Raw genomic sequence first — 18,558 nt, 5'->3', positions numbered from 1 at the left:
TGTGAGAGAGAGAGAGAGAGTGTGTGAGTGCATGATACCACAGAGAGTCACAGGTCAGTAAGTCAGTGTCCGTCAGCATATAGTTTACAGCATGTATCAGCAGTGGTGCCAGGCAAAATCACCCAAGTTTCACCTCACTGTTCAGGCCTTCAAAGCAACTTGGGCGAACATGTAGGACCGTGTTTGCCTATGTGTGCATGTGCTTTGTGTGTGTGTGTGTGTGTGTGTGTATGTGCGTGTGTGTGCCTTTGGGCTGCAGAGGGGGGGAAAAGTGGGGGAAGTGAGGTCGTAGCTGGAGCACCTGTTCTGTCGATCTGACAGACAGGCCGGTGTGTGCTGGTTCAGCAGGTCATAGAGAGGGGGAGACAGAGAGGGGAGGAACAGCGGGTGAGGCAGAGGAGACTGCAAAAGTTGGAGTGAAAGGGAGGAGACAGGGGGAGGGAGTCCTTATGACGAGGACAGGAAGGGAGCTGCAGCCGACAGGGAAATGGAGAGACGCACACAAAAAAAAGGAGGCTGCTGCCATTTTATCTGATGTGGAAAGAAAGACTCTGATGTCAAGATCCACTAATCAGAGAACACGGAGCACAGATAGCACCGCATGGGCCAATTACGGTTGCCATGGAACAAAATGGAACAACTAATGGAACACAAAATGAATGGGAACCTTAATTTAATGTGCAGTGATAGATGGACAGCTCTTTCAGGTGCCATTTGCACAGTCCAACCGCGTTTTTTCATCATTGTAAAATCTCACCTTTGACAGCTTTTCCTCTCATGCCCTGTAAATGCATTTCACACACATGCACGCACACACACGCACACACACACATATATATATAAACACAGACTGCACTGACAGCATGGCACAGTATTGAGGGAAAGGTGATGTAATTGGTTCCCCTCCAAAGCTACACCCTCGCCTCTACAGCCTGGACTCCCTTTCTGATTAACACCTGTTACCCTCCTTCTTTCTCACTCCCCCTCCCACTCCCTCCTGCACACACACACACACACACACACACACACACACACATACACAGAGAGAGAGAGAGAGAGAGACTCCACAGTCTGAATCCTGCAATGAGCAAAGAGGCTTGCACGCTGTTAACCTTCCCCTTGTGAACGATCACATTTCCCAGTGTAATTCTGTGGTCACATGCAGCTCACAAGCTAAGAAGCGCCATATGCTGCAGCTTGGAATAAAAGTACCCTGTATGAATATTCAGGAGCGAATTCATATTTATATCAAATACGCCTCCTTTACTGCTGAAGCTGCAGAGTTTGAATGTAGATCCAGCTCTCTGGGCTCTCTGTCTCCTGCCCTTCACCCTGGTATAAGTTCCCCTCCACCATTTGAGAGAGCTGAGAGGCAGCACAGGGAATAAGCCAGCACATGCAGCACATCACAAGCGTAAGTGTGCCCTCACATGGCTGATCTGTGCAATGACATGCAAACAAAACCCAGAATCCATCCATGGTTAGTTTAGCTTTCCATCATTTTGGCTCTCAGTGGCAATAACGGGACGTCTGTGATGCAACAGAGCGGATACAGAACAAACATATCAAAGTGGCGAGTGTATCAAAGAGAATGAAAAGCTGAAACATACCAGTCTAACACACTTCATTACGTCTGTTGCCTCTGCCTGCTCCTTCATCACTGCATCTATTGCCGTTCCTCCTCTACCTTTATCACTTCAATCACTTGGCCATGTGCCTTGTGCCACTCAGGAGCCCTGCTGCCCGTTCCACTTCACGCAGCACAAACACAGGAGCAAACAGACACACACACACACACACACACACACACACACACACACACACACACAAGGGTAGATTTCGAACACGCACAGAGGCTCCACAGATTTCTGTCTTCTCTCTGTCCGTCCGTCATCCACCTGTCTGTCAGTCACTGCACTTTGAAGCTCTGTGCAGTCTGGACAGCTGCCAGACCTGCGCACACACACGCACACACACACACACACACACACACACGCATACTGTACTGTACACACACATCTCCAGCTGGACTGCTGATCTCACCTACTCGGCCAGTTGAATATTCATCTTCATCACCAGGCACTGAGGGCCTTGTAGGCTCAGCGATGCAGTGGTGTCAATTAGAGGACCGGAATCTGTTTTGGGTCAATTTCTTCTTCTTCTTTTTTTAACTGGTAGAACAACATGGATGTAATGGCTAAACTCTCAGAGTGACCTCAACAATATGCATGAAGCCCTTCAATGAGCGTCTACAACAAAAAGGTGAAGAGCAATCGCTGGTTAAGGCGCCATCTTTTAACGCGTGAACAACTTACTTCTATTGTGATTTATGTCATTTTAGAGCACGATATCAACATACTGTAAATATGAATGCAGTCATTCATTGACAAAATAACATGGTTGGAAGGTTTGTTTTTAGCACCCTCTGGAGTTTGTCTTGTTTTCTTTATAATTACGTAACATCATTTATATATCATGTACAAACAAGCTGAGGGAACATGTAGAAAGTGCTGATGTGGGGATTTGACTCTCACATTCATGCCTGTCGAAAATAAATATTTTATTAAAGGAAATTTCTAAAACTATGTGACTGACTTTCAATAAAAACGACATTAAACATCATTTTACATGTAAATTTTGTTTTTGGTTGTTGTGTGTATAAGTAGTGAAGTATTTTTTCTGACCATAAAAGGTTCTATAATAATATTTTAAGGTAATTATCACGAACAACAAAGGTGCCTGTGTCATTTTTGTATTTTGGGATCCTGGAAGATTTGAACATTGTTAAATTGATCAAATGATAAGTCAGACTTATAACTGACTTTGTGCTGAAGTTAATGTGGGGAAAGGATATGTTTAAAGGTGCTAAACAAAGAGAAAGATGAATACATAGAAAGTCTGCAAACATGAACCTGGACTCCTGAAAATCAAGTTATTTCAACACATTAATGCAACTGTTCTGTAAATTTAATATCACCATAAAGCAGACTCCCCTCATTTATTTGCAACTTTGCCAAAAGGGTCTAATAAAAGTAGAGATAGTCAAGAATATGCTCACATTTTTTCAAATCTATCTGAAGCTCACATGTACACTGAAAAATGTATTTGCTGCTGTAATCACTCCTCCTTTTCATCCTGGCCCTGAAGAGATCCCTTCATGTCTGCAGTGGAAGAGATGGGGAACAAAACAAAGCCCATTTTTGAGCAAAAATTACTTCTAAAGTTCAGCTGAAGCGAATACGAGGCTCGAACAGCCTGACTTAGTCTGAAATGTGAATTTTCCAGCGTCAGACTTTTTGTAGAAAATTCCCCCTTTGGGTCTCCACAGTGTTCCCTTGTTGAGTGGTGGCAGTAACAAACAGAGAGGGAATTCTGTGCTGAAAAGTCTTTGAAAGAAATCCGCTTGTTCTGTCAGACTGTTGAAGATTCATACTCAGCTGAAGTGTGGGGAATTTTCCACTGGGCAGTGATTGTAAATTTTGTGCCCCATCTTGTGCACATGCTGCAGCCCATAAGTCTTTTTCTAACTAAGAAGAGTCCCTCTGTGAGTTGCATGTTACATATTCAGGTTAAGGTAAAATATGCATTAAACATCTGCTCTTACACTTCACCAAAGCAAATACTCCACTATCTCCAAGAGCAGGCGGCCTCTCTGCAGCACAGACTGCTTGGTTAACCTCTGCTCTGCACCTCTTTCCTTCCTCTGACCTTCTATAAAAGTGAGTTTGCCAAACTTCACTACAACGGAGCTTAGCAAGGGCCTTTCAGCAAACCAAAGCATCTCTGCTCGCACAATGGCCGGCGCAGAAATAAGCAATGGGACGGCCGCGAGGACCCAGTCAGGTCATTTGAGCGATACAGTATTTAATAAGTTATCTCGAGCTTAGCTCTGTTAGGCTCCATGGCTTAAATGGAGCAGAAAATTGAGAGAGTGCAAAAAACAGAAGACTGTCTTACAAACTCAATTACTCCCTGGAGGCAGTCCAGCAGATATATATCAAGTATCTTCCCCTTTTTTTTTTCCCTCTCACAAATATCCGTGTAAAGTCTGGTCTCGTCTTTGGTGATTAATGTAGAAAAGAGAATCGACTCTGAGGATCGGCTTAAATGAAAGGACGGATACGGCCCTGGCCTGAGTATTCATTACCAGAGAGAGCGGCAGCATACGTGAGTGAACCTTTTCATGAAAAGCCAGTTTGAATATACCTTTTTTCAACATCCGCATGCAACAGACACCGAAGTGGAAGCAGACTGAAAAAGGAGATGGGACAAAGATTCAGTTACAGTTGACAAAAATTTAATTCAAATAAGTTAACATAATATTAAACAAAACAAAACTGAATATAGTGTTTATGTTAGAATAAATCAAAACATGTGGTCGAACTCGTCCGCGATACGAATTAAATACATAAAATCGACAGCTGCAACGAAACACGCAAGCGTTTTTCTTCACGATATAAAAAAAAGTGAATATTGAGTTCAAGGAAAACAAGTGCAAATGACTCACAGTGTCTCTGACGGTACGAAAGATAGCTTTCATCTTTCACGTGATATAGTGCAGAAGTGCAGCTCTTACAAATAGTTCTCTTTATATTTACAATTAGAGCAGAGAATTGTCTCGAGTAAATAAGTTATCCTTCTTTTTCTGAGCACTTGAGGGTTTTTATCGTGGATTGAATGGGAACGCGACCTCACGTTAGCTCGTCTCATGAATATTCTGAACTCGCGTAAAAAGCTCGATTTCAAGTTCGATCTTCCTCTTTCATATTTCTCGCACAGGAAAGCTGATGTCAAAATCATTCACGATTCTGAAGGCTGTCTTTTTGGACCATTTAATGGAATGGGAATAATATACATTCAAATAAATAAATTACCTTAAAAACATCATAAATATTGCAAGCGCTCCCTTTTGATGAATGTTAATTAATGAGGAAAGTTTCGCATCTAACCAGAATCTCCTGCTCCCTCCCTTCGCTCTTTACGTTTCCACCTCAGACTCTGAGTTATCCAGATTAGAGACAGTGGAGCTGTACCACTCAGCGCTCTCCTCTTCCTCCTGCACTCTGGATGCGCCGCCACCGCCGCCGCCGCCTCCGCCGCCTCCCCCGTCTCCTCGGCCGCCGCCTCTCCTCTCGTTCAGCATTTCCATGGCTACTTGGTGGTAAGGGTGTTTGCGTTTGGTGTGCCGGCGTAGCGTGTTGCGCTCGGCAAAGCGCGTGTGGCAGAGTTGGCACTGGTAGGGTTTCTCTCCGGTGTGGACCCGTTGGTGGCGCTGGAGCTCGCCCGCCTCCCTGAAGCGTTTGGCGCAGATGGGGCACACAAAGTTCCTCTGGCCTGTGTGGATGTGCTTGTGCCTCTGTTGAAAAAAAAAACAGTGAACATTTTTCTAAAAGACCTCTGAAAACATATTTATCAATGCAGCTTTAATCAATATTTTGATATTACAATGGATCACATGCTGCTCGTAGCGACAAACCCACAAAGACACCCGACTTACGCAGTTCACCTCAGCTCTGCGGAGCTTAGTAGCCTCTTTCAGCTCCGCAACTCTACTATTTTGGTTCACTCTCAGCGCTCTCGTAGCATCACGCTCAGCCACAGCTAAAGCAAAATCCTGACAAACCAAAACCCAGCACCTAGCGCCACACAGTTAGCAACTAGCTGGTGAACACAGAGGAGACTTTAGCAGCTCCAGAGCCACATATTTCCCTCTGGAGTTGGTGAAAATCAACGCCAGGACCAGACAGAGAGAGAATGCTGAACTTACACAAACACAAACACTCCAGATGAATGCTAACATTGCTCCACGTGTGTGTGAATAAGCAGCTATATCAACTTAAAGGTGAGAAAATGTCAGGATTGTGTTCACAGCTGCACTAATCGTTTTTAACATCTGTTCAGGTGACTTGTGTTATTACTCAATATTGCTCTGAAATGATGAAGTTATAATTAGCCTGCACCTACCTGCAGATGGCTGGAGCGTTTGAAGGCTTTGCCACACTGCTGGCAAACGTGAGGCTTCTTCTGCGAGTGGGTGATGGCGTGGCGCTCAAGGTCGGAGAGGTAAAAGAAGACCCGTGGGCACAGCTGGCAGTACAGCACCCGGCGAGGGCCCATGGCGTTAGGCGACGTCACTGGAGAGAGAGGATCCAGCGGGTCGAGGGGCTCGAGTTTACCAGAGGAGAGAGCGGGAGGGGAGGGAGGAGCAGCAACGTTGGAGAAGTAAAGATGGTCATCCAGAGGTAAATGTTGCGAGTGCAGGTCAGATGCGTCAAATTGAGACTCTGAGGCTGGCGATTGGGCCTCTGAGCTGGGCTGACCTAACATGTCATAGGTCAAACCAGCAGACTGTGGGTGCGGAGAGGATGCTGTAAAAGCTGATGGCTTGCTGTTTTCAGTTGAGACGTCCTCAGCAGATATGGCTTCACTTCCAGAGTTTGAATCAGAAGAGTTGATTTGAGATTGAAGGAGGGGAGTCGTGCTGCGGTGGTCGTTCTGAACAGCAGGAGAGGACGAGCGCACCGCCCGAGCAGGGTTCACGTTACTCACTGCTGACAGGATGACAGGAGGGTTATTGGGGCTCAGCCGGATGACGGGGTGAGACTGCGTGGGCAGAGGTGATCCCAGGGTGCTGACCTGACCAGAGGGCAGGGGCAGGGACACCGGGGCTGAGGCGCCTGTGATCTGGGACAACTGACCGGTCGTGGGGTCGAGGACAGCGATAGGGGTGGAGGTAGATGCAGAGTCGCCGGAGGAGGAGGGCACAGGTGAAAGGAGAAGGAACATGGGGGTGGAAGCACCAGGTGAGGTCTGAGCGACAGAGAGGGGAAGCGTGAGACCTATCGGAGCCGGCGAGAGCTGAGAAGAGGAAGAGGAGGATGACAGGAGCAGGATGGGAGCGTTAGTGGAAGGGTTCGTGAGGATCTGAATGGGGTGGGTGGGGACTGATATCCCAGAGGAGGGGGACAGAGCAGCATTAGCCTGGACAGATTTAACGCTTGGCTCTGCGGCCGTAGAGGGATCTGACTTTGAGATCAAACTCGTGAAGACTTCTGAACTCTTTGTTTGATCAACACCTCGTGATGGGGAGTCAGTGGCAGGGGCTGGTGAGGGGTACACATCACCAGAAGGTGCATTTAGTGCATTTTCTAAACTTTGGCTAAGGCTGGGCTCTGCTGACGAGGCCAATCGTGGTGAGCCACCTCCTTCTACCTCTGCTGAGTTTGCCTGATCGGACTGAGGATCCTCTGACCTGGAAGCATCGACCTGCGGCACTTTGAGTCCATCTGGGCTGAGCGTATACGGGATTCCCTGGTCGTCTATGAGGAGAAGGTTTTCAGCATCACCGTCTATCGAGGAGAGGGAGGTGAAGACAGAGGAGGAAAAAAAAGAGGGAGACAGGAGAGAGTCTTCAAGTGCGTCTGTGCCGGCCATACGCAGCACAGAGTCTTCTTCATCGCCCTCGTCGTCCTCTTCCACTACGTCTCTGTCTCCTTCTCCCTCGTATTCATCCACCTCCATGATCAGCGAGCTCTCGCAGCCAGAATCGTCCAGAAAGCGCCCACACCTCCTCTCTCGACTCTCTCGTCTCTTGGGCAGACTCAGGTCCAGAGGTTCCGTCTGTTCCTCCGTGTCCACCACATCAAACGTCTCACAAGGCTTCAAGTCCACTTCCTGCAAAGTCAGGGGAACATTTTCCTCTATCTCTCTCTCTGTGGTTTCCTCTTTAACGCCTTGCTTGCTCAGTGTTTTCATTGTATTAGCGCTAGGGATTAAAGGAGTTTCTGAGCCGTCCGGGTGGATTTTAGCACCCAAAACATGTCTCTCTTTGCACATTTCTGCCTCTGTCTCATGGAATGACTCTGGTTTGGCGTGCTCTGGCTTTTGATACTTAACTTCCTTGATCTCTCCCTCATTCTTGCCAGATGTTTGGGTTTTATTTCTGTGTTTTTCTGTGAACCCCACTCCAGGTGAGACCGAAACAGGTCTTCTAAAATGTGAGCGAGCAAAGTCTTTGGTCAGGCTGATGGCAGAGTTTGCAGCTGGCCTCTTGCACCGTGGAGGAACAACAATTTTGAGTCTGATTGGTCGGCTGCGCAACACAGGCACTCCAGTCTTTACTGTAATTGGCTGTCTGAACCCACCAATCTTGCTTGTTTCCTGAGAGGCTGGCTTACAAGTCCCGCCCACCTCTGGCTGTTTCCCATTGATTGACAGGGCAGCTCCCCTGATGGTCACTGCTGCTTTGACAGGGCAGCGCTGGAGGTTACCTGGTACAGTACTGGACGAGGTTTTTTCCTTTGGGTCCAAAAAAACCTCTGTCACTGGCCCTGATCCCTCTGCACACTGGCTGCCATTTTGGACATCCAGGCTGCCACTGGTCAGGACTGAAGCCAACTGAGAATCCATTTTGGGGCATACCCATTTATAGTTCTATAAAATAGGGATCAAATAGCAAATTAGAAAGTCAGAGTAGCAAAATCAGCATGAAAATAAAAACATCTCATGGCAGCAAAGGAAGGGGATGATATATTGAGTGGGATGGTTGGAAGGACTCAATGTCTCAAATGAGATAATTGGGGTCAAGTTTAGTGCAAAAGCCAGTATTGACTCTTTGTGATATTACAAACAGTCTGTAGAGGAAGCAGGCTGCGCCCCCCTGACTCCTCAGTCCGACGTGATGGTCGACTCATTTGACCCCCCCTCTTCCTCCACATCACACCGTCCTAGTAATTGTGTCGGTTACCTTGCATGATCCTAAATTCTAGCTCAGCGCATTTCTAACTGAGGGGTCGACCGGAGCCGTCGATCATTGAGAGAAACGCACCGGAGCACAGAGGGGTCCGAATGATGGGAGCGAAAACACATTTCCTCTCTCGCACTTCTATCAGCCACATGCAACATAAATAATGTAGCGTTTCATTTCACATCCTCTTCAAAGCAATATTCAGATTCCGTTTGGTTTGCAAACACGAGTGTGTTCTCAGAGACCGCGGAGCTCTGTCCGCGGAGGACGCCATTACGCACAGTCCTAGGTCCGAGATGCCAGTGTTATTCTGGTGCGTGTGCGCCCTGACAGCTCTCGGACCTGGGACAACGCCATCACGAACGCGTCGCTCGCAGTAGAGAAGCGTGTATATTTACAGACAGTCGCGGTGTGGAGCGGATCCTTCCCTTTTTGCACCGGAGCTTCCTCGGACCTACAGCCAGCCATTTTAGAGCCGAGGGTCCGAGACACCGAGAGCGCAACCCGGCAGCTTTAGCACAAACTTTCCCGGCGCGCTGTCATTTCCTGCAGCCCTGCTGTCAGAGCCGGCGTAGGACGCGCCGGACACCCTTTCGATACATTTAAAACTGTATTTTAAACTATACTCCACCCATACACTCGCTGCATAGGGACTGGCTTACCCGTGCTGAGGATATTTCCGGAGGACCAAATATGACTGTGCAGTGTAAAGGGTGATGCTGCGAATGCCGAGGGAGGGAGGGGTCAAGGGGAGTTGCTATGGTGTCGCAGCCTACCGGGTCCGACCAGTAGCCATGTTCAGCCTATGAGTACGGTTGAACCTGCAGCCTGCGAAGAAAGGCTCTGTGTGCGCCTGAGAGTCAGAGAGACGGGAGGCAGAGCACGAGGGAGCCGAGGAGGATGGAGAGAAATGAACTTGAACTCACGCAGCAGCACTCTGCGCGTGTCGTAAAGAGGAAACCAGAGAGCCAAACCGTTTTGACATCACTTTATTCCAAATTAACACTTACAAGCCTCAAGACTTGATGCGTCACGCTCAACAGAGAGGAGAGAAAGATCACACAGTGAGATATCACAGAGTCAATATGAGTTGGGTATCATCACAGGCAGAACTGATATAGCACGTATTAATACATCATATGTACATCACCATGAAGGCCTATGGATTGCATCTACAGTATGCACTGTCTCAAGCTGGAGGAGGATCAAAGTCACGCTTGAAGGGTTTGCAGATTATAATTATGCCTGCAGTTTGATAGGATGCAGGAGTGAGCGGCGAAGGCCATGAGCACAGGATAGACAGCTCAGCCTGCTGATCCACAAGAGCTGTGAAAAACATTTCAGCGTCTAACAGACCATAATCGTAGCCTAGACAGTTGAAGCAAAGCTGCAGAGTGGAGATGGGCTGCTCTGGGTGATTGCTGCTGGGCCAGGGTCCGACCTCCAGGTCGTCATTCCACATCACCAGGCTCACACGGATCAAGCTCCGAGACCAGCCGTTGAGTGAAGAGCTTATACTGCAACCATGTGGGCTCTGAAAAGAAAAGAGAAGGTGCATGAATATTGCAGAAGTCTCCGAGTGTCAATCAACACCCTCCCTCCTCATGTTCCTCTCAGTGCCATGCTGAAACAGATAAGAAAAGGAGGGCCTGTGCGGGTGGGCCATGTTTACCGAGGTAGCAGGCTGGTGGCTGCAGCTTTCCATCGAAGCAGACCTGGGTTGCAGGGAAGTTGCAGTACTTGTGAGGATGCCTGCAGTAGAACGTCACATGTTCCCCGTGAGGAACCATGGCATCTGTAAAGTCAAAGGGCCAGCGCTTCTCTCCACCAATCACCACACGGCTTCGCTCGGCAGGGATGAGACAGCGAGCTGTGAAAATGATCAACAAAGTATGAAAGTGTGATAGAAGCATCAGATACAAAATGCTGTGTTGATTCTTGTGTGTATATGTAAGTATCTAGGAGTGTGTATTATGTATGTGTGTTAATGCAAAATAGCATAGCTGCATCTTGCATGCACTGAATGTGCAACCACATAAGAATTTGAATGCTTTATGGGCTTATATACATCTTCATTTAAACTCATCAAATGCACATATTTTGCTTTGGGTGTAGCCGTCTGAAACATCCCTCACCTCTGCAGTATGGAGGAGATGCACTCCAGCTGCCATTCGACAAGCAGGTGATCTTCTGGGGTCCATCCAGCAGGAAGTTCTTTTTACAGAGGTAGTGGATGTCAAAATCAACTTCATATTCAGTCTTCTGGACAGCCACCACATAGCCCTGCTCCACCTCTGGAGGAGGCAGGCAGTAGACTTCTAAGAGAGTGAGAGGAGCGGATTATTCAGGAGCTCCCCTAATCTTTAAAACATGGATGAGTGGAGTTACTCCAAAAGAAAAAAAAAAAAAAAAAAAGGACAAAGACCGAGGGCTTTCTGTCCCTTTGTTCTTGTCTTATCTTTACTTTGTTTTAACAAAAGCCAGGGGCACTCATAGTTTCTTTAGCCAGGCTGAGGCAGGAAACATCCCGTATGTTCCTCCGTGTGGAACAGGCCATGCTATCCCGGATTTGGCCACAAGGTGGCAGAAAAGCACTTTCAAACAGAGCAGTAGATCCTGAAAGACTTCGTATGCAGAGGTTTGCGTGTTTTTGACTGTCTCCTTTGATTCACTCTTTTTTTCCATCTTTGCACGCACACACACACACACACACACACACACACACACACACACAACTAATAAATGTACATCCCTGCGAAGTAAACACGCCAGTCTCTCATTGCAGTGACTCACACAACCGACCACCGTTCCTTTCTCTCCTGCTAACCTTGAAAGATGCAGGAGGACGAAGCAACACACATGCATGCTCACACACAGACACACATGGCTAGTGCAAGATAGAGTCTACCACTGCACACTTACTTTTACAGATGGGGTGAGGATACTGCCAGGTCTGATTATCCTGGCAGAAATTTTCACTGCTCCCCACCATATCCGCCCTGCAGGAGAGAAGGGAGAGAGTGATGGAGACAGATGGCGGTGTGACATGTACAGTATTAACAGCTAAGGAGCTTCATCTAAATAAAAGTGATGAAAAGGGTGTAAATGATTCCTTTTCTCCACTCTGTCTCTTTTTCACGGTGTCTAAATGTTGTGTGCACAGTTCTGGCTGACACATCCACTCAGGCTCCTCTTATCCTGTGGATGAGTCAGTGTGTAAAGGGGAGTCAATACAAGATTAGACTGTAATGACCTAGTTAGCTCAATGGAGAGATCGTCAGCTGGGAGATCAAAATGAATTCCCTGCCATTCATTGCTCATCATCCGTCGTTCCCCAACACCTCTCCTGTAATCAAGCCTTCCCTCCACTCCCTCCCTCTTCTTCACACTCCATCCCCGTCTTCTCACTTCCTCCATTTCTACCTTCGCATCATTTCAGGTTTTCATAGCCTCTGCCTACGCACTCGCAACCTTTACCTCCCATCTCCCCCCAACTCTCTCACCCAGACAGGCAGCTGTAGCGGATGGAAGTTCCCACTGTGGCGTCTCCCTGGATGCTGAAGGTGTTGATGACTTCCTCAGGCAGAGGGCAGGTTCGGGCAGCCGCAGGTTCGGGTGACTGAGCTTCTGAAGGTCAGAGCAGAGCAGAAGATTAAACACTTTATTGTCAGATTGTTTTATTTCAGTAAAAGTAGCGAAACTACACTGCAGAAATACTCCATCGCCAGTAAAAGTCCTGCGTTGAAAACAAAAATATGCCAGCAGGAAAACAGTCCGACCAGCCTTCAGTTACTGTTATTCATTTTGTTTCATCTACAGAAAAATGGCATCTCCTAATTGTACTTTTTACTCCACATACTTATTAATTTCTTTGCGTATTAGAATTGTACATACAAAACTATGGTTTTTGAAATATTATGCATGTTATGGATTACTACCCAACGATACAGTGTGATTAAAATTAGCTCCTTCTCGACCAGCTGGTGCACTAAAATGCTGTTTACACACTACTGCACGTGTAACAATTGTTGCAATAATAAAATATAGGTAACACTTTAGTGTGATAAAACATATACATTAAATTGTTATTGTTAGATTATATTAAAGTACTTAAAGTATTGCCAAATATATATATACCAATATCTAATAATCTAACACTGTCAAGGGTCATCATCTCCAAAATGAATGCTTTTATTTTTGGTTCCTTAAGTACATTCTGTGGTTAATACTTCTACTATACATTGCAGTGCTATTACTTTACTAAGTAAAGGATCTGAGTGTTTCTTCCACCAGTGACCTGTGTTGACGGTGAGCTCCTCAGAGAGACATGCAGCATCACTCAGGGTGCATCTAATGCAAACTGTAGTTCAAAGAAGTAAACACAACCCAATATACCACCAAAGTTACCCACACAAACACAGAAAATACATTAGAATCAGTGTGTGATTGATCGATTTCACAGCTATTAGCAAGTAAAGATGAAGAATTAAAGAAACAGTAGATAGGAAGAAAAACGATGGATAGAGGAAGGGAGGTCCACCCCACTACCTCATTTGACTTGTATTAACCAAGGTTTCTATTTAGTTTGTGACCCACAGAGGCGTTTCACCCAATGTCTTGTTCTATTTAAGTTGAAACAACTCTTCTTAGGTAATATTTCAAAGTTCGACGAGCAGGTGAAACACCGCCCCACACCTCTCCGATCTCACAGCTATATCTGTGATTGTATAACACCTGGCACTGTTCATTCCTGGATGTTTGAGGGCCTCACGCTTGTGGAAATATAAATATCAAGAGTGGTGCTTAGAGAGAGGCTGGAGCGACCCGGGCTCCATCAAGCGCAGGGTTTTGGAGCTGAACGCTGCTTTGAGAGGCAGAGACAGCTCTTGCCTGAGGGCTGTCTTAGGTATCTGAAACTGAGAAACGTTAATATAAGAATGTAAAGGGACCTATGGGAGAGGGAGAGTTACGAGTCTGTTTGGCTGCGGATGAGAGCCCGAAGCCGAGTTCTGTTTTCACATATCGCCCCTTCTTCTGCCTCGTACTGCTGCCACCCACACAGGCTGCAGCACCAAACTGCAATGAAACAGGTATATCAAATTCATCTTTTAAAAAATGATAACACGGTGATTTTGAATGAGCCACAACGTTAAACACCCGGCAATCTGACTGAGACCAAAGATGCAAAGGTTGTGTTTTTAGTCTCTTTACTCTTTTTTTTTTTTGTCTTCCACAAACATGCACACAGATGCATGCACACACCACAAACTAAACAGCCTAGAGCTGCATGCTTGTCCTTGGCTCCCATTGTACAGGGAGACCTTATCATAGGCCTCAGATGGAAGAGGATGAGAGGAGAAAGAGATGAGAGGAAAAGAGGATGAGAGAAGAGAGCAGAGGAGAGGAGAACAGGGAACAGAAAGGCCTGGAGCAGCATGAGCAAGAGAGCTCTCTGACTCTCCTGACTGTGATCTGTCGCCCACACACACACACGCGCGCGCGCACACACACACACATAAAAACTCTGTAACACATGTGCAATCTGCCCCCCCCCCACACACACACATACACATCTAATGTATACAGAAAAAAATCTACCTCTCTACCTCTCTCCTATAAACACACATTCACACTCGCTCACACTCACACTGCAGCTCTGTACCACTTTGACAGTGATCTGCCGCCCACTGCCTCTCAACAGGCTTGAAGAAGCTCACACTCATGCACACACATGCAAAGGACACACAATACTAACGCTCTCACACGCTCAAAACCCACCTACCTTCTGCCCGTCTGTCAGCAGGACGATACTCTACAAGAGAGCTGATAATCGTATCCTTGTTTCACCTCTTAGAAAAGATACAAGGTCTGGAGGGTGAGACAGGGACCCAGCTGGGTTGAGGATTCCTAAGAAAGCACGCTGACTGCAGCTCCAGATGTGTGGTTAATGCAGCAGGAAGCGGATCTCTAAAGTTGAAAATGTATTGTTTTTTATCAGAGCTGTCAGGTCGACACAAGCAATAAGGGAAGACCGTATTTCAGGGTGCCGTATGATGATGATATGTGTCGAGATACTAAGAAGTATTGATGGCTTTGCTTTGTGTGCTGCTGTGCAGCCTTACGGCACAGTGGTAGAGGTAATAAACCTGCACAGCAGTCGAACATATTTTGCATTTTGTGAGCCATCTATTTAGATTCATCATTTTCTGCTCTTTTTTTAGACCGAGAGAAAGTGCAAATGTTTAACCACATGATTATCGTGGGGCACAGCGGTACTTGGGTTGTAAATGAACTTTTAATTGCTGGAAAGTCCTTCATGTTTTCTTTCAGGACTGACTTCAGCTGCTCATGCCTTTGTTTAAATGTGTTTACAGCTCTGTTCTGGTCTCTTTGGCCAACATAAAATAGGTGTATCTCTAAAGCAAACCTGGTCACATGTCAGTTAGGTCAATAAAGACGTTCCAGAAGAGCACAACACAAGGTTAGACACAACATGAGTGAAGCTTGCACTGAATTTATAATCCTTTCTACAGGTCTAATTGTAGGTTGTAATTTGGGTTTTCAAATACTGTATTGCTTTATGCAGTATTAGTACATTATATTGAGTATGGTTTGCTTTGTCCACCCTCAAATAACAACACTGAATAACTAAAAAGAAAAATCCTACAGTCTAAGTTCATCTGTGAGTAGACTAGCAAGCCTTTACAGGGACGCCACAAACTACTTTATTAAATAAAATGTCATACCCATTTATATAGTGATAGAAAGTACAGGTGCCTGTGCTGTGATGCTCATATAAACATGCATTCATGTGATCTTCATGCATGCACACACACACACACACACACACACACACACACACACACACACACACACACACACACACACACACACACACGTGTTCAGCTCTCCTCTCCTCTTTAAACTCATCAGCAGCTCAACAGTGAAATCTCCAGACAGCCAACATGAACAACTAAAGCTCTGGTTGCTATGGTGATGAGGAGAATAGGTCCCAGTTGTGCAACGTCTCAGTCGACACAATCACAGAGGGGTTTCACTCCTGAAGCCCCCCCTCTGTCTCCCTCTCTGTCTGCCTCTCTGTCTCTGACTGTCTGTCTGTCTTGCATAAACACAAAAACACAGTGAAAGCCATGTTGAATCCAGGGCCACATCACTGGCCCGGTCACATGACCTGTGCACATGCAGCGCGCCTGCTGCGTCTCAAACCCACCTGTGCAGGTGGGCTCATCCCCGCTCCACTGCCGGTCACCTTGACAACGGCGAATAGTGACATCCAAGCCGCTGGGCAACGTGAATCCCGGCTTGCAGCGCACTTCGAGCAGGGCAGAGAAGGAGTGAGTGGGAGAGAGGAGGCGAGCCGCGGAGTTTTCACTGGCGGGTAGAGGCCAAGGACAAGTTCGACCTGAGGAGAAAAGAGACGATCCAGACGGAGGAGAGCGAGAGACGGTGAACAAACCAGCTCTCAGAATGTGCTGGACTGTTCCTCGTAAAAGACAAATGAAACTGTTAGCACTAATGAGGTTGTATAACGAGACTGGATCCATCGACCCCCCCTTTACAATGCATACTAAAAACCTTGTGTTCAGCACTCACATAGGCCAGATTTTGTGCATGAGCAAGGCTTTTATTTTATTTTCCAGGAAAAACACATACACACACACGCACACACACATACACAGATGTATGTTGGCACAGCTGGGCATACACACAAACACTTTTAATGGCTGAGCCCACAATGGTGTTCACAGTGGCAACTGGGAGCACACATGCATACAAATAGTTACCTGGAGCCACGCAGCTGAGACCACACTGGCCATCACACAGACACTGGCGTTTATTGGCACAGTCTCTGTCAGCTTTGCAGGGCCGAGGACATGTCCTCCTCCTCTCGTCTCCCAGAAGTCTCTTCGGACACGACTCTGTTGTGATAGCACACACACACACACTATCACACCATCACGGTAACTGTCCCTTTGTTTGCTTCCACTCCGTTTGTGGCCGCTTGTAAAAAACATGCAAACGCTGAGGGCCGTAATTGAGATTTTGTGTGCCAATTCTGCTTTGTTTACTGTTTGAAGGAAAGTAAATTCAGTGTGGGTGGCCAGGCAAACATTTGCCACCCAGGTTGCCAGATGAGTAAGTATTTAGATGGCAGGCTTTATTACTCTTTGCCATTCAGCTATCAATCTTGTTTTTTGCATCTTTTTTTTTGATAGAAAAATCAGTTTCCTCTCACTTCTGAGTTTTTTGTATGTTTTTGCAGTGGAATAACAGTCTGAAAAGGTAATTCATATTTGAGCAGGATCAGTCTAGTATCTTTAACACCTCCTCATTTCCCTCACTTCTCCATATCACATCATAAAACCAAATTCTCCACTTCTATTAAGTTGCACGCCAAGAACAACACACCCTCAATGTCCAGAACATTTGAGGGGGGAGGAAAAGGGGGCGTCGGACAGGGTTCCCCATTTTTCATTTCTCAGAATGAAAAAATGTGTGCTACTGTATTCAATCTGCCCACAGCACATGTGAACACCCATGTGCAGCATGCATGCACACATGACCATCTCAGAACAGCGTGGAGACATGATGTTCAGTACACACACGGAGCACCTTTGACACTGGAAATCAAAACAAACACAGCATATCATGAAGCGCAGACCAGAATTATGGAAGACGTACAGTCATCTATGAATGTGCATGAAATGCCAAAGATGATCCAACACGGATGTTTACATTCACCAAAATATAGAAACTGTACACTATAACTATGTACAACACATGTACTGTATGACACTAGCATCACTTCAGCATAAACAGTATTGATTCATGGTCTTTTTCAATCAGTGCACTATGAACACCAACCATCCAAAACACACATAAACACAGTCGCACAGTCCCAGCCTTCATTAGTCCTTTGCATTTTAAAGTCCTGATGGTAATGAGTGCAGCTGTTGCCAGTCCCAAGCTCTGGTGATCATCTTTACGCTGAAATACAATCTACAGAGCAACAAAGCATGCAGGGGAAAATCCAGCTGTTCACTAACTGCACTGCTTGAGGACACTCAATAAACGGCCATCCCTCATTTATTCCCAGCATTTAGTGAGCTGTATTCATTGTGCATGCAGGGTCCTGTGACATCTATCGGGTGGGAATGATGAATGGAGTCAGGGGGCTTACCTGAAGCCTGCAGGGACACAGTTCCAGTCAGAGCCCACAGGGACAGCAGCAGCAGTGCACAGTCCATCCTTGAAGCCAGGCCTCAAACGATATGAGGGAGGGACGCACAGACACAGCATTTTTAAGGAAGGGGGAACAAAGGGTGGGAGCAGGGGGGGCAGAAGGGAGGTGGGAGAGAGAGGTGGGGGCACAGCCCAGGAGCACACATCTGGTTCGCGTTGAGGAGGAGAGATTTGGGGAAAATTCCACTGTGAAGGACCTTTCACCCATTTCTGTTGAGACAGCAAAAAAAGGGATGATATATGGCTGTTTCCCCCCACGCACAATAAACAAACAGGAGTAAACAAACAGGAAATGCAAACAACAGGAGGAAATAGATGGACTTTAGCTGATGTCACAAGTCCTCCTCCTATACATCCAATTATGCCACCCACTCTGACTTATATCTTTCCCACTATTGTTGATGGATAGGCCGCTATACGTGCTTTTATTTTGCAATCATGGCCTCTTCACGACTAAACATTCTACCTCGGCAGCATTGGAGACTTAATCCTATTTGTGAGCATTTCATCCCAGTGGAGTGCATTAAATTTAGATATTTGTTAAATAC

General features: G+C 46.5%; 2 protein-coding genes across 3 annotated transcripts; both read right to left on the bottom strand.

Annotated features, from left to right (window-relative positions):
- Positions 1–4,282: 4,282 nt before the first annotated feature.
- LOC143325276 (uncharacterized) lies at positions 4,283–9,518 on the bottom strand. The gene is made up of 3 exons (XM_076738245.1): positions 9,409–9,518; positions 5,965–8,433; positions 4,283–5,356 (listed from the first exon to the last, which is right to left on the bottom strand). Exons 2-3 carry the CDS (start codon positions 8,407–8,409, stop codon positions 4,979–4,981), a joined length of 2,823 nt encoding a protein of 940 aa, XP_076594360.1. The 5' UTR covers positions 8,410–8,433; positions 9,409–9,518; the 3' UTR covers positions 4,283–4,978.
- A 201-nt stretch (positions 9,519–9,719) lies between these two features.
- Positions 9,720–18,041, bottom strand: ntd5 (ntl-dependent gene 5). Of its 2 annotated transcripts, none has more exons than XM_076737336.1 (8): positions 17,949–18,041; positions 16,552–16,686; positions 15,978–16,169; positions 12,250–12,373; positions 11,669–11,745; positions 10,882–11,064; positions 10,419–10,616; positions 9,720–10,280 (listed from the first exon to the last, which is right to left on the bottom strand). In XM_076737336.1, the coding sequence occupies exons 1-8, from the start codon at positions 18,013–18,015 to the stop codon at positions 10,198–10,200; spliced, it is 1,059 nt and encodes a 352-aa protein (XP_076593451.1). In that variant the 5' UTR covers positions 18,016–18,041; the 3' UTR covers positions 9,720–10,197. The 2 variants fall into 2 exon arrangements, with proteins under 2 accessions (XP_076593451.1, XP_076593452.1); XM_076737337.1 differs by having other exon boundaries at positions 12,250–12,370; positions 17,949–18,035.
- Positions 18,042–18,558: the final 517 nt, after the last annotated feature.

This window comes from Chaetodon auriga, chromosome 8, assembly GCF_051107435.1.
Source record: "Chaetodon auriga isolate fChaAug3 chromosome 8, fChaAug3.hap1, whole genome shotgun sequence".
Taxonomy (NCBI): Eukaryota; Metazoa; Chordata; class Actinopteri; order Chaetodontiformes; family Chaetodontidae; genus Chaetodon; species Chaetodon auriga.
Note: the sequence above shows the minus strand (reverse complement) of the source record. Positions and strands in the feature narration are given on the sequence as shown.